The 21,851-nt window shown below is 48.3% G+C and overlaps 1 protein-coding gene across 14 annotated transcripts in view; it reads right to left on the bottom strand.

Annotated features, from left to right (window-relative positions):
• The window catches only part of ITPK4 (inositol 1,3,4-trisphosphate 5/6-kinase 4), a 145,814-nt gene that overhangs the window by 84,588 nt on the left and 39,375 nt on the right, over nucleotides 1-21,851 (bottom strand). For all 14 annotated transcript variants that reach the window (XR_015689479.1, XR_015689480.1, XR_015689478.1 and 11 more), the window contains one exon: nucleotides 7,933-8,135. Coding sequence is in view for 4 of the 14 variants with exons in the window: in XM_087671456.1 (XP_087527582.1) it covers nucleotides 7,933-8,135 (203 nt within the window). In the remaining 10 variants the exon portion in view is untranslated. The remainder of the gene's footprint in view (nucleotides 1-7,932; nucleotides 8,136-21,851) is intronic.

Here is a 21,851-nt window from a genome sequence, read left to right as displayed (position 1 = left end):
TCAGGCCCGTTCGGTTTTTTATGACTTGGTCCGCAATCAAGTTCCGCAGGACATGCAAGCTACTATGGAGTCAGATATTTGTGAGGCAGAGGTTATGGACGTTTTGTTACACTTGCCCAAGGATAAAAGTCTGTGTTGGGATGGTCTCACCAATGAGTTCTTTGAGGCTTTTGCTACCCAACTGGCGAAACCATTGAAGGCTTTGTTTCAGCAGGTATGGGAAACAGGGATCATGCCTTCCTCATGGAAAGAAGGACTTATTAAACTGCTTCCAAAGGTTCCTTCGCCATCTACGTTGAAACATTGGTGCCCAATTTCTTTGATGGGTTCTATGTATAAAATCTTTTCCAAAGTAATGGCGAATCGGCTCCATAAGCATCTCCCTGCCATTGTGCACCCTCTCCAATATGGTTTCATTAAGGGCAGAAACATTCTACACAATGTATTAAATGCGCAACTGGCGATACATTATGCAAGGCATTCTAATCAGGAGATCGTACTGATTCAATTGGACCTCGAAAAGGCCTTTGATTATCTAGACTGGTCTTTTGCTGAACTTATGTCTGCTATGGGCTTTGGTGCTCGGATGTCTCATCTAATCTACACCATCAATGCTGCGGCGTCTTCGCGAGTCATGCTGAATGGAGGCGTCACTGAGCCATTTGTCCTTGCCCACTCTGTCAAACAAGGGTGCCCTTTGAGCCCTCTCTTCTTTGCCCTTGCGACTCATCCAGTTCTTTCAATGTTATCTCATATGGCAGCTTCTACTCAGTTGGCTAGATTGTCGCTTCCTTCTGGACAACACTTCATTAGTCAATCCTTGGCTGATGACAGCTTTATGATTTTGCGTGCGGACAAGGATAACCTTCGAAAAGCATTGGATGTTTGGGCTCTCTTTGGTCAGGTGTCCGGCCTTCGCATCAATGCATTCAAATCAGCCATTCTCAGCTGCACGGAGTCAGATTTATAGTCCTTGGACTGGCACGGTATGGTTGTTCCTCGTGGCTCCATTGTTAGGCATTTTGGGTACCCTTTGGGTGTTGATGTTCCCCCAAAGCAGCTTCTGCAGTGAATTTCTCAGAAAATGGCAGCTAAGTTTCTATATTGGAAGTCTCAAGCTTGGCCCTTCCATGTTCGCCTCAAAGTAGCCCAGACAATTATGTTGCCAATGCTCACATATTTCTTGCCATTGCTGCCCTGGACTACTATGACTCTGAATGCTCTTACTCAGTCTATTCGTTTCATGCTATGGAAGAAGGATTTCTTGCATGCAGGTATTTCCTGGAATTCTTGGTCGCATGCGTGCACCCCCAAACGCATGGGTGGAGGGGCTATTTTAGATGCCCAAACTCACATGCTGGCACTCCGTTGGTCTCTTTTCCGCGCCATGTGCTCGGATCATCATCCGTGGGTCGTTATAGCCTGTTATTTCCTTGAGGATCATGGGCTTCTGCATGGCAATACCCAAATCCGGAGTTCTTGGTGGCATGTTCTTGATGCTGATTCGTGGTTCTCCAGTTCTTCTTCATCGTTGCTTACTCATTTGGTATGTTCCTGGAAACTGGTCCTCTAGAAGGCTCAGTGGCATCCAGCGGAGGATCGCTTAGCTACTAATTCTTTTCAATTGGAATTGCTGGCAGTCTCGCGGTTACTTTCATGGGAAGGTAAACACGAGCTTAGACCACAATTCAACCGGATGGCACGTTTGGGCTTATCTTCAGTCGCGGATGCCACCCTTGCCAGTCGCAATGTGCTAATATCGTTTCGTACAGCTAGGAGGCTTTTCAGGATCCCTCGTGGATATAGGCATTTATGGGAACAGCTTTTGATGGTGCTCCAGAGCAGACAACCCATTCCTACCCTTGCTTCGGATCATCCCTGGCAGGATTGGGACTTCGAAGGCCGGCTGAATTTAAGCAAGGCCTCTGCTAACCAGGTGTATCATCTTCTGATTAAAGATCATCAATGGCTGCTTACTAAAGCGAATACTCTATGGGGATTGCGTAAATCCCGGTCATGGTGAAGGGCAACTGTGATGGAGGGCTGGTTGAACAAGACACCCTTCAAATATAAGTTCTTTCTTTGGAGAGTGATGATTGGTGGTCTTCCACTTGCTTCAGCTCTTTCCAAGCGACGAATCTCCAACGGCAACAGTTTCTTTTGCACCACTATTGTGGAATCCGCCCGGCACCGATTTTTTTCTTGCCCCATCTCTAGGCAAGTCTGGTCATTCTTTTCAGCCATTTGGCGAGCGGTGGTTGGTTTCTCACTACGCCCCTTTGATTGGGTTTTTGGGCAGCCCAAATACCCCACTCCGGCTCAGCCACATATGAAGCTCATGTATCACTTTCTTCGATATTGAGGCTGTTGGCATAACTGGACTATTCGGAATGCTTTTCTTTTTTATTCCGCCTATAATGTTCAGTGGCATATTGCTAGGCTTAAGGGCCTCTTGTATTGGCAGCTAGATCTTCTCCAGCATTCTGACATGCTCTCTAGGGAGGACTTACGTCCCTGGCATATGGCAATTTCCTCCGCGTCTTTGCCATGACTTTGTAACTCGTAGTACTGGAACCTCTTCACATGATGGCTTAGTGTCATCATGTATCTTGTAATCAAGTAATCTCGTATTTTTTTTTCGTAATTAATATAATTACCTTTTACAAAAAAAAAAGAAAAAAGAACCTAGGTACTTGAGATCCCACAGAGTGATCATTCGACCATCAGCAGCAAAAGCCAATAGGGCTGGTGGATCACATGCACGCTATTGTTGTTGTAGTTCTTTGAGGCATAGCAAATCCTTGGGAGTAGTAGAGACTAAAGTAGTCAGCACATCCTGATGATGCGAATAAGTGCAGAGAGGGTCCAGTGATGAAAAAGGGCCAGCAGGTACTGCAAGCATAGAAGTCTCCTTGGCTTTTCCTTTGGTGTGGCAAGCTTCCGTCCATCCCTATGTCCCTAGATCTGAAGGAGGAGCTAGCAGTTCGGGTTTGGAATGGTTGGAATAATCTAGTGCTCAACAAGACAAGGGGGCACATTTTGGTCTTTATCCATAGGTTGGTCCACCAAGGTAGTCCTTCTATTTGGACATTCTACCAAGAAGTGACCTAGTTGACAATAGGAAAACCAATGTCTAGCAAAAGTACGCCACTTGAACTGAAACCAAAGAGGCCGCATACCATTGCAATTGAGGCACAACCAGTTGGCCTCTTTTTGGTTGTATTCCATAGCATGCACACCCTATTTCTGTTTGTTGCCTTTAGACTAGGGGGTCTGAATACATGACTCACTACAGCCATAGCATCCTTGAGGAGGGCCAATTAACAGCTGGGCAACGCTCCACTTCCATGCCTACTTGAGCAGACATTGGAAATCTACGATTACACACCAAGAAACAATATGCACCAACTGTTATCAAAAAAGAGGGGCTGCTCATGAAGAAGGAAGTCATGTGTGAGGGAGAGCAAAGCGCAACCTGATACACAGAACAGTGAAAATCTCCTCCACACCATCAGTTTGGAGAAGAGATACCAACCGACGGATCTTGGTGAGGACATCTAGCTAGTGAAGAAGAGAATAATACCTCGCTCATGAAAGGCAGAAAAGAAGAGGAAAACCTCCTGAGCATTCACTTGTGGTTCCAAGATCTCTTTCTCCATGCAGGCAGGAATATCCCTATGATTATGCTCCACATACTCCTCCAAAAAAGAGTTAGTAAACTCTTAACTGTTCCCAATTTGGCTCTTGCAAATCCTAGGAGGAAGAGACCACCTGTGCATATGATTGTGGTGGAGAATCACCTGGATTAGAAGCCTCAGGGGCAACTAAAAATTCTTCATGCTTGCTATGTTTGATAGAAGGCTAGACGTGACATGGTGACAAAGCCATCTCATGAGTGCAGGGAACCATATCTTCTTCTATTGTGTCATCTTCGACATCCATTGTCGGATCTCCGACCACAAGAGGTAAGTCAGCGTAGCCCATGAATAGGTATTAGCCTTGAGCAGAGAAGGTGCACTAGGGCCCTCCAAAAGGCAAGGCCACAAGGCATAGCAGAGGTCGGAGGCGTACTGCAAGCAGCCCAAGCTTGGTACATGGCAGGGCGGTGGAAGTGGGTATCAAGGCAGGGTAGGCATGTGGCCTATAGGACAAAAGGGACACAGGGTAGTTGTGCACACTAGGCAAGAACCTTCACCATACACAATTGCGAGCAACGACAACAGTAGGAAAGGGCTAGGAGGCTGCAGCCAAAAGGACAAGCAACCACGTGTGGGGAGGCAAGGCAGCTCCTTGTGCATGCGGCGCAAATGCCTCTTTTTTTTTGTAAAAGGTAATTGTGTTAACTACGACAAAAAGTACAAGATTACAAGATGCAAGATGACTCTACTGTTGAGAGACCCTTCACCCGCAGTTTGCATTTCTGTGTTTTGTGTTTAGGGTTTGCAACCCCAAAAAGGGGCACCATCCTAGACTGATTCATTCCTTACGGCTAATTCATTCAGTACGTCACCTCTTCTCTCCAACCTCTCCACTACCCTCACACCCCTTCAGGAGGACATTGCGGTTCGTGGTTCGTGGCTGTCTTCATCATCTTCCTTGTGCTATAGCACCCTTGTTCCCTTGTATCACATTCACTCCATGATTCAGAACTTCATCATTCCATTCATCTAAGTTTCTTCTCTCTTCTCTTCTCTTCTCCATGTTTTCCGAGTTCACTCCGTGTTCCTCCCGCAAACCCTACTGTCTCGCTGGTACATCATCTTTTGACGTGGTATCAGAGCTGGATCTGCTCAAATAGTGGCAAAGATCTTCCACTCTAGTGACGGCAAAGACCGGTGGTGAGTTCGGCATCCACTTCTCTTCTTCTTCCATTGCATCAAAATCTCGTTTTTGTAGGTTTCAGGTGCTTTCAGATTGCTGCCCACACCCCTTTCGCAGAGGACACCGCAGTCTCACTTGTCCCTTGCTGTCATCTACAGCCCGGTGCCTGTTTCCAGCCTTCCACTAGTGGTTTGCAGCTGCTTACAGCACAACAATTGTTGTTGATCACTCTCCATTTAGAAAACAATCTCTTTTTTGCAGATTTTAGGTATTACAGCTTGCTGCCCACACCTCGAACGCAGAGGACATCGCAACCCAAGCTGGCCATTGCTGTCTACAACAGTCTGGTGCTTGTTTTTAACCTGTCACACACTATTCGGAGCTTATTTTAGCATGCTGACTGCTACTGTTGGTTTATCCTGCATTTTTTATTCTTTCTCTCTCCTACAGCCTGCGTTTTTAGTCTCTCTCTCCTCGCCTGCATTTTTCTACTGGTTGCAACCTCTTACTGCTGGTAGCATCCTCCTCTCACTGACAACTCACTTCCAACCCTTCCACTGCTCTCCTAGCCCTTGAGGCGGACATTGCAGTTCATGGTTCATGGCTGACCTCTTTCTTCTTCAGCAAGGCACACTGGTACCCATGGCTTCTTTACCAACAGATGACCAGACTTGTGGGTGCTCCTACTGTGGCATCACCGGACACACCACCAATGCTTGCCAACTTCAACCTTTGCTCCCCATTCCCTTGGAGTATATGTGTCTTCCACCAGGCACTCCCTGTGCCACCTCTCCTTTCTGGGCCACAAAGATCATTCTACATCGGCTATCAGAGTACCATGCTCAAGGCAATAAGACGCATCCGATGCACACTAAGTCCTTTCGAGCATATGGAGGATCGATTGGAGCTATGACCTCCTGGAGATCGTCACAATGCCAACAGTAGTCTTCTTCCACCTATTTTCAAGTACAGTGGCTACTACAGCCCGCGGTTTTGCAATTCGCTTCATCGAGGAACTGTGATTGTTTAAGACCGTCTCCTCGTCAGTCTGCTCCTTCAAGAGACAGTGGCTGCTTGACTCCTTCCTCTTCTTCGGCTTCTTGGTTCGCTCCATTGAGAAGTAGCGACTGTTGCCCACTCATTGCTCAGTATGAGCCCCACCCTTCACCCTCACCTACTCAGGTTCAAGAGGCCACCCCTGGGAGTTCTTCACCACCCCAGATACCTTCTTTCTATGACTGGCGGCACTTCCTTCATCCTCAAACACTTCGGAGTCCGTGATCCATGAGTTTTTGGATTTCCTATCTACCTCAAAGGGGGATTCAGAGGGGAATGATCTTTCTTTGCCTTCTGAGGGGGCATCTGTGAAGGAAACTGCTAGGGTTTGCACTGAGGACACACAGAGTGTACAACCACGACAAAAACACAAAGAGACAGACACAGACACAGAGGGCAAAACTCAAACCCTAAACGCAAAACTCAAAACTCAAACACAAACAGAAAAAGGAAGAGAAAGAACACAACTCTGAAGTGAATGAATACTGTAAATGAATGTAAGAGTGTACAATGTGCTCAAGGGCAGAGCAATGTCAGAGTGTGACATCCACCGAAGACGGATCCCAAGTCTGTGACCACTAGTCGGAGTGTAGGAGTGCTGAATAGTGAATGGCAGCAGGCTGGTCACCAAAACGCAGCAGTCTGGAGGCTAGAAACTAGTAAATGCAGCAGTGTACCACGGATCGAACAGTCAGAGAGGAAGTAACCATTTTATAAGAAGGGATTAAGGATCTCTTATCAGTTATTATGACTTGGCCATTTGACAATTTCAAGGTTGGCCATCTCAAATTCATCAGTTTTCCCTGGCTCTCATATTTACTAGACCTTTGTAAGGTAAGGCTATTATTTTGAGCACCATATCTATGCTGCATGTAACTAGGCACACAGGTCATGGTCTTGGAGGAAGCCATGGCTATTCAATGAGGTCCATCAACTTGAAACTTACAAGAAATTAGCTTTCCTCCTCTCCAGGAGATCAGATGTGCTGAAAATGATTGGGTTCTGTTCTATGCATTTTTTACACCTTGTTCAGAGCTGAGGGGGTTAGGAGACGAAATCATCTTAAAATAAATTTCAATTGTGAGGTTCAAAAATCAAAACCTAGGCTCTCAAAGTGAATCGACCTCTGCCCAAAGCATTTCAAAAATCATGAATTCTTCAAAAAATGTGCCATAAGAGATACTTTTGAATAATGTGAAGCAAAACATTGCCACTGACAATCACCAGTTACTTGATTGGTATTGACATGAAAACACTCCCATCCCTCAACAAGAAAGATAAGAACAAATTTTTTAGTTGGGAAGTTTGTATCATAAGCTCCGGGCTTGAGATTCACAGACTTGAGCTCTGTTGCTTCTTACACAATCATTCTCCAAGTCTCCAGTTTTAAACTTCTGTAACGGGTCATCAAGAGAAAGTGCTCACATCCAGGAGCTCAAGGGTAACAGAGATACCTCTGACACACCTCCACAAACATGCCAGATCAGACTGGATTTAGTAGGTAGTTTATGACCATTTTTGGTTCTGAACAAAGCTGCTTTGATTTTGATTTCTGTTCTATTTTTAGTCTGAACTAGGTATGTCAAAATATAGGTTATTTTGGACTTTCTTCACAAAGTTCAAGTAGAAAAGTAATGCAAGCTGATTGATGTTTAGTGTCAAGGTCAAGCTTGGCTTCCCACATGGGCTGGACCTGCTGGGTTGTGTTTTGAAACTCTGGTTGAGAGCTACTGCCTTGCTTAACTCATTTCTTCATTTCAAACGTCTTATATATACCTACAGTGGCCTTTCTTGAGGAGATGTTAAGCTGCCACATCCAGTCAAGCATGTCATTTAGAGAGCTCTTGTTTCGACAATGAATATAATGATGAGCAGATCAATCTTACCAGCATGTGTGTTTCTCAGACTTTGATTGGCATGAGGTGGCTTTGCTAAATCCTTCAGCCTTATTAGGTATGCATGAAGACTAGGCCCTTGTCTTGCCAAGGGGGATGCAAGCATTATAAACACCTCCCTCAGCATCTTGTTTAATTTTACACTAAGCTGAGAATATACCTGATGAGTTGTTGCATGGAATCTGAGAAGGTAAACTGATCTTGCATATGAACAGTTTCTCCAAGGTTTACATTCATAATTTCATCAGTAGGCTTATATAGTACTATATCCACATTTTCCAGTTGCTGGGGAAGAGGTAGGTATAAGTTCAAAGGAAAGAAACTGAGGTGCTGCTTTGTAGGAGAAAATGGGAATGCACCCCGCTGCAAAATGTTCACAAGCAACTAGTAAGTACTATGAACACAACAAACGATTATTTGAAACTTTGCAAGAGTAAAAGTCTATTATGTTCACCACATACATACCTATCATCCTTTCTTTTAGACATCTATTACTGAGTGGAAAGGCTCAAAAAGGTAAAAACCAATCATGAAGGACAAGAAAAAAAGATACAAAACATGCTCACTTCTGGATTGAAACTTTGCAAGAGTAAAATTCTATTATGTTCACCACATACATACCTACCATCTTTTCGTTTAGACATCTATTACTGAGTGGAAAGGCTCAAAAAGGTAAAAACCAATCATGAAGGACAAGAAAAAAAGATACAAAACATGCTCACTTCAGAATCCAGAGGCCAAGGGTAAAAAATAAAAGGTAACACGAAAGCTTGCTTTACTCCAAAGAGCAGGGAATAAAAGCTGTCTTGTAGGGAATTTTACAATGGCTAGTAACTGCTTTGCTATACTATTGAGCAGCAACCAAATAAAAAATAACATTCCCTAGAGTGAAGATGGCAATACAATAATGCAGGAATACTGCCCTATTCTATTGTAAAACCATTCTCAAAAAATAGCCATTCTGTACTCCTCATCCCAATATAATAATGCAGTCAGATAGAGAATGTTGCATGTTTTCACTCCAATCCATATGAATTACCATCACTAAGCCTTTTCTACATACCATACCATTATGTCCATCAGAATCCCAATGTTTTGGGTAATATATTGGAACCACCCCCCCTGCCTGAACCCGCACCATGTCCTCCTGCCTAAGGATCTGGTCCCCCGCCCCTCCGCCCTCCCCCCCCCCCCCCCGGGCTTTTCCCATACTATGGGACCGCGGCTTTGTCCGATAGGCCTAACACACTCAATCACCTTGCTGCAAGCTGGACTACAGCGGTGTCCAACACCTCCCCCACCATGTAAACAAGCTTTCCCCACACACACCCCTCGCCATCGGCCTCCCCCCCTCCAGTTGCTCCCTTCCTCTGCAACAACATCCCCCCCCCCTCCGACAATGCAACAGCGTGAGTGGTAGGCTCTCAACAGGGACGTGCAATGGAAACCTCTAGTCAGACGCCAGTGCATTCTACCAGTGCCCCCCAGTCAAACACCTTGCGCATCATCCTCTCTAAGGAACAGCTCTTGGCCGTCTAGGCCACAGAGTTGGAACTGAAAGAAACAGCAATCTTTGGTCAAGTCGTTGGACACTCCCCATTGAAGGCCCAATTGCGGGATTGGCTCCGCTCCACGTTGCGCATTGGTACAGCGCACATCATGGAGGAAGTCCTCATGGGCCGAGGGATCTTCATGGTTCGACTCACCTCTACAGACGCAGCCCGTGAGTTAGTGGAGAGCTCGCCCTATGCCTCCATGAAAGGGGTCATCCACATGGTTCCCTTGTATAGCAGCTTCACAGTGGAGACCTTTGCGCTCCACAACAGTTTTCTCAAACACCCAGTCACCCTACTTTTCCCCGGACTAGCCGTAGAGTACCGCCAGTTAGTGGAGGACTTTGGACGACTCTTTGGCACAGTTCTTCTTGCTTCCTTCACGGATACAGTGACAGCTACAGGAGTTCCAAACGTACGAGTGGCCATGAAAGACAAAAGGCATACCAAAGCTCCTAGAAATTGAGGCTAGAGGTCACTCCTTTAGGCAACAGGTCATTGTGACTGGGCAACCAGAGCAGTGCCCACATTGCCACGACTTTGGGCATCGGGCAGCACATTGTACGCGTTTCGGGGCCAAGACGGCTCCGCTGACAAGCCACAGGTGGACGCTGACGGCTTCACACGGGTCCAGAGATGACAGAGAGGGAGACAACGGGGGGGGCCGCAGCCAGCTCCTCAGACCCAGCCTCGACAGCAGGGAGTAGGAGGGTGAGTGACGCCCCCTCGGCAGAGCACTCCGCAGCCCGCCCCCCTCACTTGAGATCCCATAGCCCCCACATCCCTCCCCCCTCCATTTCCCATTCCCCCCCCCCCCCACTGATCCTGGCCCACAGCCCCCCCCTTAGAGGGCCACCAGCCCCCCCCCCCCCCCCCCACACCCACCACATACCTCCGACCATCCCTTCATCCCCCGAACCCCCTCTTCCCCCCCACCACCTCCCCTGTCGAGCACCCCCCCTGATCCGCACCCAGTTTAGGTGATCCCCCCCAGACCCACCCCCCCTCCTCCCATAGGTGGTGATGAGCCACACACGCCTACATCCTCCTCACACCAGCAGTGCTCACCCTCCCACATAGCCACCAGCTCATCTACCCCTGCCGCCCGTCACACTTTCCCGAGACAGGCACAGCTATTGCCACAAGAGTTCTTCCGCAGTGGCCCAAGGTCCTACCTCAGAGTTGTGAAGCGCGAAGAGTTCCCACTACCTCTTGAGGTGGGGATCTTCGTGGTTCGCAAGTCAAGGAGGGGCAAGGTCCATCTATTAGCACCACCGGATGGACCAATCTACGTTTTTTTTCTTCAGTCCTCTCACTCAGAGGATTGGACAATGACACAAATAGAGGAGGAGCTAAAGAGTAAGGTGGCGGACCACACCTCCTAGTAGGTGGGAGAAGAAGTACTAGCATTGTTTACATAGCAGTGGCCTAGTTGCATGATGGACATTAACTGGTGGGCTGGTGCCGAGGTCTGGTGGATTGGTGCCGAGGTCTCACACTTGAGCATTATCTTCCGATTCCATCCACAGTGGAGACCTCCGTGGGATGTCATCGAGTGGCCCCTGGCACAGTCGGCCCGTTTCTACCAATGTATAGAGTCACGAATCTCAGCATGGTTGATAGATGTATTGATAGTACCACCTGGAGCATCTCTCACCTCTATCGCCCGGCCAAGGGCGATAGAGGCGATAGACCGGCGGCAAAGCATACTTGTATGCCCCATAGTTTTTCCTCCTCATCAACAGCCGCCACACCGAACAGATGCCTGTTTGGTCAGTCACAAGTTTTCCCATGAGCTTACACCTTGCATCCTGGAATGTGAATAGTCTCCACTACACTAGGGCACGTGGTTCCAGGAAGTTGATTGTGCGGCAAGAGCTACAGCCTGCCTTGCTGGATGGATTGACATCTTACCTCTACAGGAGCACAAGCTAACTCCCACCCAGGCCCAGTGGATAGGAAAGGTACTCCCAAGCAGCTCGCACACTTACTGGGAGCACGCCATAGGTGCCCACGGTAGGAGTGGAGGCGTATGCATCTCTATTGGCCCGAGTCTCACTGTCTGTGTACGAGACCAAGGGACGATAGTGGCAAGGAGGGTTCTATGGATCAGATTGGATATTGGGGACTCGTGCCTTGGAGTCCTCAATGTCTATGCCCCTACAAAGGTTAGGGCACGTAGCAGGTTCTGGGTGGAGATCGCGGATGGACTCCCAGAGGTGGACTCCTGGATCGTTGGAGAAGACTTCAACAACCTAAAGGCTTTGGAGGACCAGCAGGGCAGAGGAAAAAACTACCAAGGCATGGTTGGGGAGGAGCAGGAGGCATGGGAGGTCTTTCTACTGGTAGTAAGAGCATGCGATGCCTGGAGACACCCTGCCTTCCACAGGAGGGAAAGGTCGCTGGACTTCTCTTGGGGATACATGCGGCTAGGTGGAGTCCTGCTGGAGCGGCTAGACAAGTTTTATGTGGGAGAGTGGGGAGGCTCTCGTGGAGGCCAAATTGAGCAGTTGGCGGGCACCACGTTGTCTGATCATTGCCCGGTTATCCTAACCCTTGATCCCCCAGCATCTGCCCTAAACACACGATCGTGGTGGATCCCTGACTCGATCTATAGGAGGGAGGAGATGACAAGACAGATAGAGCATAATTGGACCAAGGACTGGAGTAGGAGGGACCGGATTGCAGAGGAGGTTGCAAAGGTCCAAGCCCAGTCGAGCAGAATCTGCCAGGAAGCAGCCATACAAGCCACGCAGCAGAGTTGGGAGGAGAGAGCACTCCGGCAGGACCTTACAGCCACGCAAAGATTACTACAGGAGGCACTAGGGGATCCCACCCTCCATGCACAGGAGGTGCGAGCGTAAGCAGCCATTGCTGGCCTTGAGGACAGGCACTCGAAGTTCTCTTCCACACCTCAGCAGCCTTCTAGGCATGGAAGGGGGACACGATGTGCAAGGAGTTCTTCCAGGTGCACCAGCCTCGCACCGCAGGAGAGCAAATACGCAACCTTCGCAATCAGTATGGAAGGACTCGTTCTAGCCCAGACGAGGTGATGGAGATTGCCACTGACTACTATAGGCGCCTCTTCCAGCAAGAGACAGCCTTAGCTAGATCACATCCCGTCCCTCATCACAGAGGAGATGGGACGCTCCCTCCTAACCCCCTTCACACAGAAGGAACTAGAGGAGGCTTTGCATACATAGGACAGGGAGAAATGCCCCGAAGAGGATGGCCTTTCTAAGGCCTTCTTCACTACCTACTAGAAAGTGGTGAAGGACCCCCTATTGATGGCCTTTGAGGAGAACTTCACTTCAAGACAGATGCCCGGGAGTCTTTGGACAGGCCTTATCAGTCTTCTCCCCGAAGGGGGAGACTGGTTGGAGCTTTCACAATGGAGACCAATCACCTTATTGTCAGTAGTCTATAAGGCACTGGCAAAGATGATTGGTAGGCGACTATGTCGCCCCGTGCTTCCAAACATCATCCATAACGCACAAACAAGCTTTGTCCAGGATAGGAGCATCTTGGACAATGTATTCACCTTCTTTGAGGCAACAGAGTGGGCTTAGCACAGTGGGCAGAGATTGGCCGTACTACTCTTGGATTTTGAGAAATCTTATGAAAGGGTGGACTGGGATTTCCTAGAGAGCACTATGGTGAGGTTGGGTTTTCCCCAGGCTTGGATTTGCGGGGTCTCCGCACTTTACAGATCGGCTACCAACAGGGTTCTCATAGGTGGTAGGCGTGGGGAGGAGTTCCGGTTAGAGAGATCGGTTCGGCAAGGTTACCCCCTGGCCCCGTACCTGTTCCTACTCTTTGTAGAGGCGATGTCCCACTTTCTCAGGTCACGTGTGAGTGGACTACACCGCCTCCAACTTCCAGTGAGAGAGCAAATTGAGTTGTTAGACTCAGAGTATGTAGATGATACAGCACTCTGCATAGAGGATGATGAGCTGATGCTGAAGAGAGTGAGGCTGGCTTTTGAGATGTTTTGCTTTGCAATGGGAGCGAAAATCAACTAGCAAAAGTTGGTTGGTTTCCTCACAGACCCGGACTCTAGCACGGAGTGGGGCATCCACCTAGGATTTAGATGGGTGAGCAGAGGGCAGCCCGCCTGGTACCTAGGGTTCCACATGGGACTCGACATCACTCCTGCCCAGCAGTTTCTTCCAATCCTCGATTGTTTTTGGAGAAAGATGACCTACTAGAGCACGGCTCGCCTCTCACTAGCCGGCAGAGCCCTAGTGGTTAACCAGGTCCTCCTAGCAACGGCCTGGTATATCGCCTCGTGTTGATGCTTTTCCTCATCCTACATAGTGCAGCATCGCCGCCTAGTGCGGAACTTCCTTTGGTCCGGGTCAAATGGCTCCAAGGATTCCACAACCAAGGTGGTGTGGGCGACCATCACACGGCATCGGTCAGAAGGAGGGCTTGGGATCATAGACCCAGAGTATCACAGTGGATTGTAGACCGAGGCTTGGCGGGGAGTGGAGGCCGTCCCTGAGATGGATCTTCACGTCAGCCCAGATCACCCCCCCCCCCCCAAGATCACCTTTCCTACATAGCTTGCTCTGTGTGTGGCATGGTCTCCGTAAGCCCCTAATCCAGAGCCCCCAAAGTTGCTCCACGCCCTCACATCCAGTGGACTGGTTAGGAGGATGGCCCAGCTCGTACCATCAAGACATGGCAGGAGATGTACAGGATGGTGGACAAGGAGGTGCTGCCACAAGTATCAAGCTGCCAGAGAGGAGTGGAGTTGAGGAGAAGGGAGATAGATGCAGCAATACCTCTGGAGTGGCTTGCTTCCCCAATACGATAGCTAATAGAGCCCGAGGAGGTATAGGCTACCAGGTTTCCAGCAGGCATTCCCCTACAGGTGGCAGATAGAGTGGGCGGCGCTCCACCTGGGATTTTCTTCACCATACAGGAGGGGGGGCGTCTGGCTCATGACAGAAGACAGCAGGATGAGGGAATAGCTGTCTTTTGATGGAAGAGGATCCGGGTGATTGGCCTTCAGGAGAAGACATGGCGGCTGGACCCTTTTGTCTTTTGGCAGGAGCTCAGGGAGTGGCGTCTCTGGATCTGGGAGAGCAGGCCACTTGATGAGCTAGAGTGCGATCCGAGAGAGTGGCTACGGCCGGCCACTGCGGTCGCCAAGAAGCCACAAAGGCTCCTAGAGTACACCGCCAGCATTGGCAGACACGTACTGATGCATGAGGATATGGATTGGGCGCCGTCACGTAGCAGAGACTGTGTGGAGCACAGCATCACGGAGCCTTTCCGACGGACCTTCTAGTGCCACCTATGGGATAGCTGGAGGCCAAGGAGGGTATCGTATTTTTTATGGCTAGTGGCACATGGAGGCTTGGCGATGGGAAGCTAGCTTGCCCAGATGCAGAAGGAGGAAGGTTGTAAGCGCTGCAAATAGTATCCTCTAGAAACCCCAAAGCATTGCCTCAGGTCGTGTGAGGCGGCGCAGCTCGTGTGGAGAGGAGCATGCTGCATCCTTCGCCATATAGCGCCCAGCCTTGGATGTATCTCATGGGGAGCTTTCTGCTGGCAAGCGGTCAGCCAGGGCTGTCACCCTCTATATAAGGCCGGAATGCAAGACATAATATTCATTATCGAGGCAGGGTCCTATGTAGTGGTCGGTTTAGAGACTCTACGCATCCGCCAGGTGCTGGAACCCACAGCAGACCGCTCTAAGGTATGGAAGATCATAGGAAGCCTTGCTGGTTGGCATATCTGGAAGACGCGGTATCAGGAGGCTTTCGGCGGAGAGAGACTTTTAGTACATGTGACCTTAGCAGAGCTCTGGACCTCCATCATCCACTCCCTTCACGGCCGATGAGATTAAGTGTAGGGCAAGTCCAAGGCTCATCAGGAGCTCCGAGGTCATTTTATGCGCACTTGGGGCAATCAAGTCCTGTTTTTCGTGATGTAGGCAAGCAACCCCAAATGGCGATACACCCCCCCTCCATGGCTTCTTGCCCCCATACCCCCCGGACCGCCTTGAGAGGCTTTGTATACATGATGTATTTGTAACTTTGTTCGTCAACTCCAACTAGTCTGTTGAGCATGAGCACTCCCTTGTAATCTGTTCTTTTTTTTAGTAATATAATCAGCCACATTTTACTTTGAAAAAAATAACCCTAAAACGGGGAGCAGTTCGAGAGAGTTCAATGGAAACCCTAAAACAGGGAGCGGTTCGAGAGAGTTTAGTGGAAACCCTAATTTTTGGGACGCCCTTCCACATCTATAAATAGACAGGCTACCCCCATTCTCGTTTGTGCAGATTTCTCACTCCACGTGCAGATTTCAGCCATCAACCTCCTCCCACATGGCTGTCCAACCCTTGCGACTACTACCACTCCATCCATGTTTACTCCTGCTGTTGGCACCTTTATCCATGCTGACGTCAGTTGCTGGCAACATCATCATCTGCTGTGATCTAATCATCCAGTCATTGCCAGCCACATAAAACTGGATGATCAGATCGCAGCAAATGATGATGCCACATCATACACTGTTTACAGCAGACTGTGTGCAATTTCCAGCCTCCGATCGGCAGTGCACTTCTACGTTTACCAGTTTCTAGCCTCCAAACAGCTGTGTTTTGGTGCCAGCCTGCTGCTATTCACTATTCAGCACTCCTACACTCCGACTGGTGGTCACAGACTTGGGATCCGTCTCCAGTAGACATCACACTCCAACATTGCTCTGCCCTTGAGCACACTATACACTCTTACATTTTTTTACAGCATTCATTCACTTCAAAGTTGTGTTCTCTCTCTCCCTTCTTTTGTTTGTGTATGAGTTTCTGTGTTTGAGTTTTGAGTTTTGCGTTTAGGGTTTGAGTTTTGCCCTCTACGTCTGTGTCTGTCTCTTTTGTGTTTCTGTCGTGGTCGTACACTCTGTATGTCCTTAGTCCAAACCCTAGCGGTTTTCTTCACATGGTATTAGAGCCGGTGCTCTTGTAAAGAGTATCCTACAGATATTGTGGAGAGCTAGTCTTTGTGCGAGGCTCACAATACGACTCGTAACCGAATCACAATGTCCCAGACACCTTCTCCAATTCCTATGATGTCTTATTAGGCTTCTCCATTATTGGAGGCCCTGAGACGGCATTATGGACTCGGTGAGGAGGACGACACTCCGCCTTCACCAAATTTCACTAACAGGACAAAGGAAGACTTTGAGGAGTACTATCACAACAAGTACGGTGATGTTTACATCCCTCCTACCAATTTTGCTCCCACATTCAGACCGGTTGGTCAGGCTAGCCATCTCTCCAATCATGGAGGACATACGGTATTCGGAACGTCTGGCGATCCATCTTCATCATCTCAGCCAGGTCCAATGTCAAGTTTGTACAATTCTTTTGAGTTGCATGAATCAAAACCCTTGCTTGTTTCTTCTTTTGAGGTACAGGATCCAAATGGCTTTGCGTATGCGAACTTCAATAGAGAGGGCTCATGAAGTAGACAGAATTTAGGTACATCTACAGCTTCTGTTTCATTTGAGCATATCACACACACTTCTCACTTCCCTCCCATCCCATCCTCTTCTATATCACACCTTGATCACCTCTCATCATCTTTCCAAAACCTTCGATTACACTCCACATCTGCATCACACGACCTAGGGGTTGGATCCGCTCCTAACACCTTTTCCTTCTCCACCCCATTCTCTACCTCTCTCCACCATGGTACTTCGTTAGGGGGAATGCCACCCTTTAACACAGTGCCTCTCACCTTTCAGCAAAGAAGCACACCCATAACTCTTGGGATGACTGTGATGGGCATCCCTCTCACTATGCCCAGCTTCACATCTTCCATGACCACTCATACGCAGGGGTTTTCATCCTCAGCTTATGATGCGTCTTCACACTCTCCTTGCATTACACCTACGCAGGGATTCCCATCTTTTTCTCACCGTGTTCCCGTCACACCTCCTTGGGTTCCTCATGTGGCTACCATCCCCATGCCTAGTCAACCCAACCCTACATATGGATCCACCTTGCACACTACACGCATGCCTGGTAGGCACTCTAGGGCTCATTCCCAAGTGTACTCCACTCCCCCATTCTACCCACACTACACTTTTTCACACTATCCATCTCCGAACACTACCACTCCTGTTGCAACGGCCAAGAATGCCTTCACGGATAAGACACATTTTAACGGGTCAAATTTCACCACTTGGTCTAATTTCATGCAACAAGTGCTTGAGTCTCAGAGTCTGCCAGACCCTTCACTAGCTCACCCTGATTACATCCGTCAATGGAGAGCCCGCAATGCCAGAGCCAATGTTGAGTTGATGCAGGGATTGCTTCTTGAGTTTCACTCTCAGTTGCAACACTTTCCGCTCGCATCAGAGCATTGGAGTCACCTTCTCGACCGCTATGTGGCTCGTGATCGTACTCGGCGCATCAATCTCGACTTTGAGCTTCAAGAGTTCTCTATTAAGGAAGGGGATGATCTGAAAGTCAAGATGGCTGAATATAGGCGGCAGTTACTTGCTGAGTTTGCCACTACTAGCTCTCCAAAGTCAGATGACAATCACGTTACATTCTTCTTGAATAAGTTGCCCGAAAAGTACTTCAATTTCATTCAGCACATCATCTCCCAACCTCGATTGCCAACCTTCTACGAGTTTGAGTGTCAGTTCTTGCATTACATGAGGCTGCATGATCAAGTCCAAAAGAAATCCTAATCACAGCCTTCTTCAGAGCAATGGGGGTTGGTTGCCTATTCTTTAGGAGGGAAAACCACGAGTGGCAAGAACTCGTAAGATGCGAAGGCAAGCCAATCAAAGGGTGACTCCTCTTCCTCAGAAGGAACCAAAGAATCTAGACCTATCTGGCAACAACTCCTAAGAAAAACCAGTTTTGCACACAGTGCCAGAGAGCAAGCCATGTGGACGAGGAGTATTGCTCCAAGGCCCAAGGTCTTCCACCTAAACAGCCTCAGCAGACCGCTGCAACTGCACAGTCCAGTGGGGCTACACCTTCCGCTCCTGCTTCATCTTCTCCTTCGGCACCCGTTGTTGCTGTTGGACATGTGGCTCGAGTACAGCCTCATCAGCCCATCTCTTTCAGCACCCCTGAGGGCTGGCTGATTGGTCTGCAGGTTTCGATCCCGTTGCACTTCATGCATCCATCTCACCTTCCTTCCCACCTCATTAGGCGTTTCCTTGGCAGAGCCCTGCTACTGGACGTATGCGATGGTGGCCACCTTCTTAGACTCACATGTTGTCTCTAGGTCCTTTCAGATACCCTAGGTTAGTCTAGCATTCATTTTTCGCACTCTTAGAGTCGGACCCATAGGATTCATTGTCCTTAGCTTTTCCATTCATTTGTCTTCCGCTACATTTACTCACACACATACACATTCATTGCATTTCTTTTGAGTTAGATTTTCTTTCTGTTATGTTTTGCTTTGGAACATCTCACCACTAACCTCTGTGTTTGCAGATTCTCATCTCTTTTGCAGGGTTTTGTCTTTCAGTGTAGGGCTAACTTACAGATTGCTTTCGTCCTACCTGGGCTAGAGACGTGGGGATGCGCAGCGTTCCTTTCATGGTTTCATCATCCTAGAAGTACTTGCTCTTCTTCCAAAATGGTGAATTTCCCTCCCCAAGCAAATCGTGCAGCATCTCTCTCGATGCTATCATGGCAGTGACTTCTACCTTGCCCTTCTAGCGGGGCGCTTCATCTTCTTTCATTCCTTATGGTTCTCGACACCACACAAAGACTGACATCAAGCTCCTCTTTCTTCTTCGGCATCAACATCTAGATTGAGAGGGGGTTCCTACCCTTCTTGGTATTATACAGGCTTCAGCACTTTGTCTTCGACATCGGCTTCTCCCCCCTGTTGTACCTTACCCTTTGCATTGCATGATTTCATCATCTTTGTACTACGGCGCTTGGGCAAGTGAATAATTTTCCCACGAGGGACACTGTCCAAGTGACAGTCCAAGTGGCACCTGCTGCATGAGCATTCTTCAGCATGTAGCATACTTTCCATCTCATTGTGCAGAGCACCACTTGAGCGGATCCTAAGCTCTTTCCACCGGCGGCTATTGTTACCACACTACCATCCTCCTTCATCACATGGATACCTCATCACCTATTTTTCCTCATCATCGATACCCTGAGTGGTTGGGTTACCTTGTTCTGTTTTGTGATGTGTTGGGTGTACCCTTCCTACTCCCGTCTTCTTAGTCACTATTACTCAATCGGTCACATCCCATAAATTTTTCCTCGCTTATTCAAAAAAAAAAAAATCATGTAGTTCCATCCACCTTTGTAGGGCTTGGTAGGCCACTGGGCAGCCGACGTGCACCCTTTGTCCGATGCCTTGTCCTCTCTGGGGTGAATTCCCTTGCTAAGATAACCATCGCCTCTATAGTCTTGGTAGGCCACTAGGCAGCCGACGTGCACCCTTTGTCCAATGCCCTGGCAGCTTTGGGGTGGGATGCCTTGAGGTAAGTAAATATCACAATGACTGGCCTAACCTTCCAGCTCAGTTTTGGGCCTCAGAGGGGGTGTTGAGCTAAAATATGCATTACTTATTGATTAGTCTCTTAAACATCCCCAAAACACATTTAAAAATGCTCTTTTAGAGTAAAAACCCTAAAACAGGGAGCGGTTCGAGAGAGTTCAGTGGAAACCCTAAAACAGGAAGCGGTTCAAGAGAGTTTAGTGGAAACCCTAATTTTTGGGGCACCCTTCCACATCTATAAATAGACAGGCTGCCCCCATTCAGCCTTATTCCGTCTGTCTCACTCCACGTGCAGATTTCAGCCATCAACCTCCTCCCATGTGGCTATCCGGCCCTCGCGACTACTGCCACTCCATCCGTGTTTGCTCCTGCTGCTTGCACCTTCATCCATGCTAACGTCAATTGCTAGCGACATCATCATCTCTTGCGATGTGATAATCCAGTCATCGTGAGCCACATTAGACACTATTTCAGCCTGCTGTTTACAGCACACTGTGCGCAATTTCCAACCTCCGATCGGTGGTGCACTGCTGCGTTTACCAGTTTCTAGCCTCCAAACTACTGTGTTTTGGTGACCAGCCTGCTGTCATTCACTATTCAGCACTCCTACACTCCGACTGGTGGTCACAGACTTGGGATCCATTCTCCGGTGGACGTCACACTCCGCGACTGCTCTGCCCTTGAGCACACTGTACACTCTTACATTCATTTACAGCATTCATTCACTTCAGAGTTGTGTTCTCTCTCTCCCTTCTTTTGTTTGCGTTTTTCTGTGTTTGAGTTTTGAGTTTTGCGTTTAGGGTTTGAGTTTTGCGCTCTGTGTCTGTGTTTGTCTCTTTGTGTTTCAGTTGTGGTTGTACACTCTGTGTGTCCTCAGTGCAAACCCTAGCAATTTTCCTCACATCAAAGTACTATACCCACTAGTCCGAGATGAGAGAGTACTGAATAATGAAGGGCAGCAAGGTGGTCACTAAAACGACTGTGTTTGAGTTTTGAGTTTTGCGTTTAGGGTTTGAGTTTTGCGCTCTGTGTCTGTGTTTGTCTCTTTGTGTTTCAGTTGTGGTTGTACACTCTGTGTGTCCTCAGTGCAAACCCTAGCAATTTTCCTCACATCAAAGTACTATACCCACCAGTCCGAGATGAGAGAGTACTGAATAATGAAGGGCAGCAAGGTGGTCACTAAAACGCAGCAGTCGGAGGCTGAAATCTAGTAAACACAACAATATACCACCAAAGAAGGCTGAAAACTGATCACCCAAGGCACAGAACTGTCAGGTGACAATAGGAGAGGTGCTTGCTAATGTAGGCAGCTTGCTGGAAAACAACAGCGCAGGTACTGCAGCAGTCACCTCATGGGAGAGATGGCAGCAGCTTGTTTCCTTGCACCAAATGCTGAAAGCACAGGTTGATTAGGTGCTATGATGTTGTAGCAGATGGAGACCTCCAAATAGCAGGGCGATGGCTGAAAACAGGCTGCCTAGGGCTGGATAGTGATGGGCCACAATCATTGATGGCTGGACAACACATAGTAGGTGCCTGGTGGCTGATGGCTGAAATCTGCATGGTAGAGTGAGAAACTTGCGCAAAAGAATGAAGACTAAATGGGGGCAGCCTGTTTACTCTCTCGAACTACAAACCATTTTTGCGTTGTTCATTACATAGCATGTTTTGGGGCTATTTAACGAGCTAATTAGCGCGCAATGCATTTCTTAGCTGAACACCCTAATCCATTGTTTCTTAGGGGTTCTATAAGAGCTTGAAGAAAGAGAGACTGAATAGTGACTACAAGTGTTTCCCCAACATGATTTGCATCCCCTTAATGTTGGGTTTGACTCACACCTAGGCTCACAAAGGAGTGTCAGTGATCCACATTAGGACACTGTAAAACTTTTTACTCTCCTTATGAGAGGTTTTTTCCCTTAGATTTATTATCTTCTACTTTATGTGCTTATGTTACACAGTTCGCCCACTTATCGTGTTTTACACCTTTCGGGTGTAAACGCACATTAACAACCCTAAGG

The sequence above is a fragment of the Lygodium microphyllum genome, chromosome 29 (assembly GCF_053477565.2).
Source record: "Lygodium microphyllum isolate KBCC chromosome 29, Lygodium_microphyllum_v1.1.10, whole genome shotgun sequence".
Classification (NCBI taxonomy): Eukaryota; Viridiplantae; Streptophyta; class Polypodiopsida; order Schizaeales; family Lygodiaceae; genus Lygodium; species Lygodium microphyllum.
The sequence above is the reverse complement of the archived record's forward strand: the minus strand, read 5'-3'. Positions and strand labels throughout refer to the sequence as shown.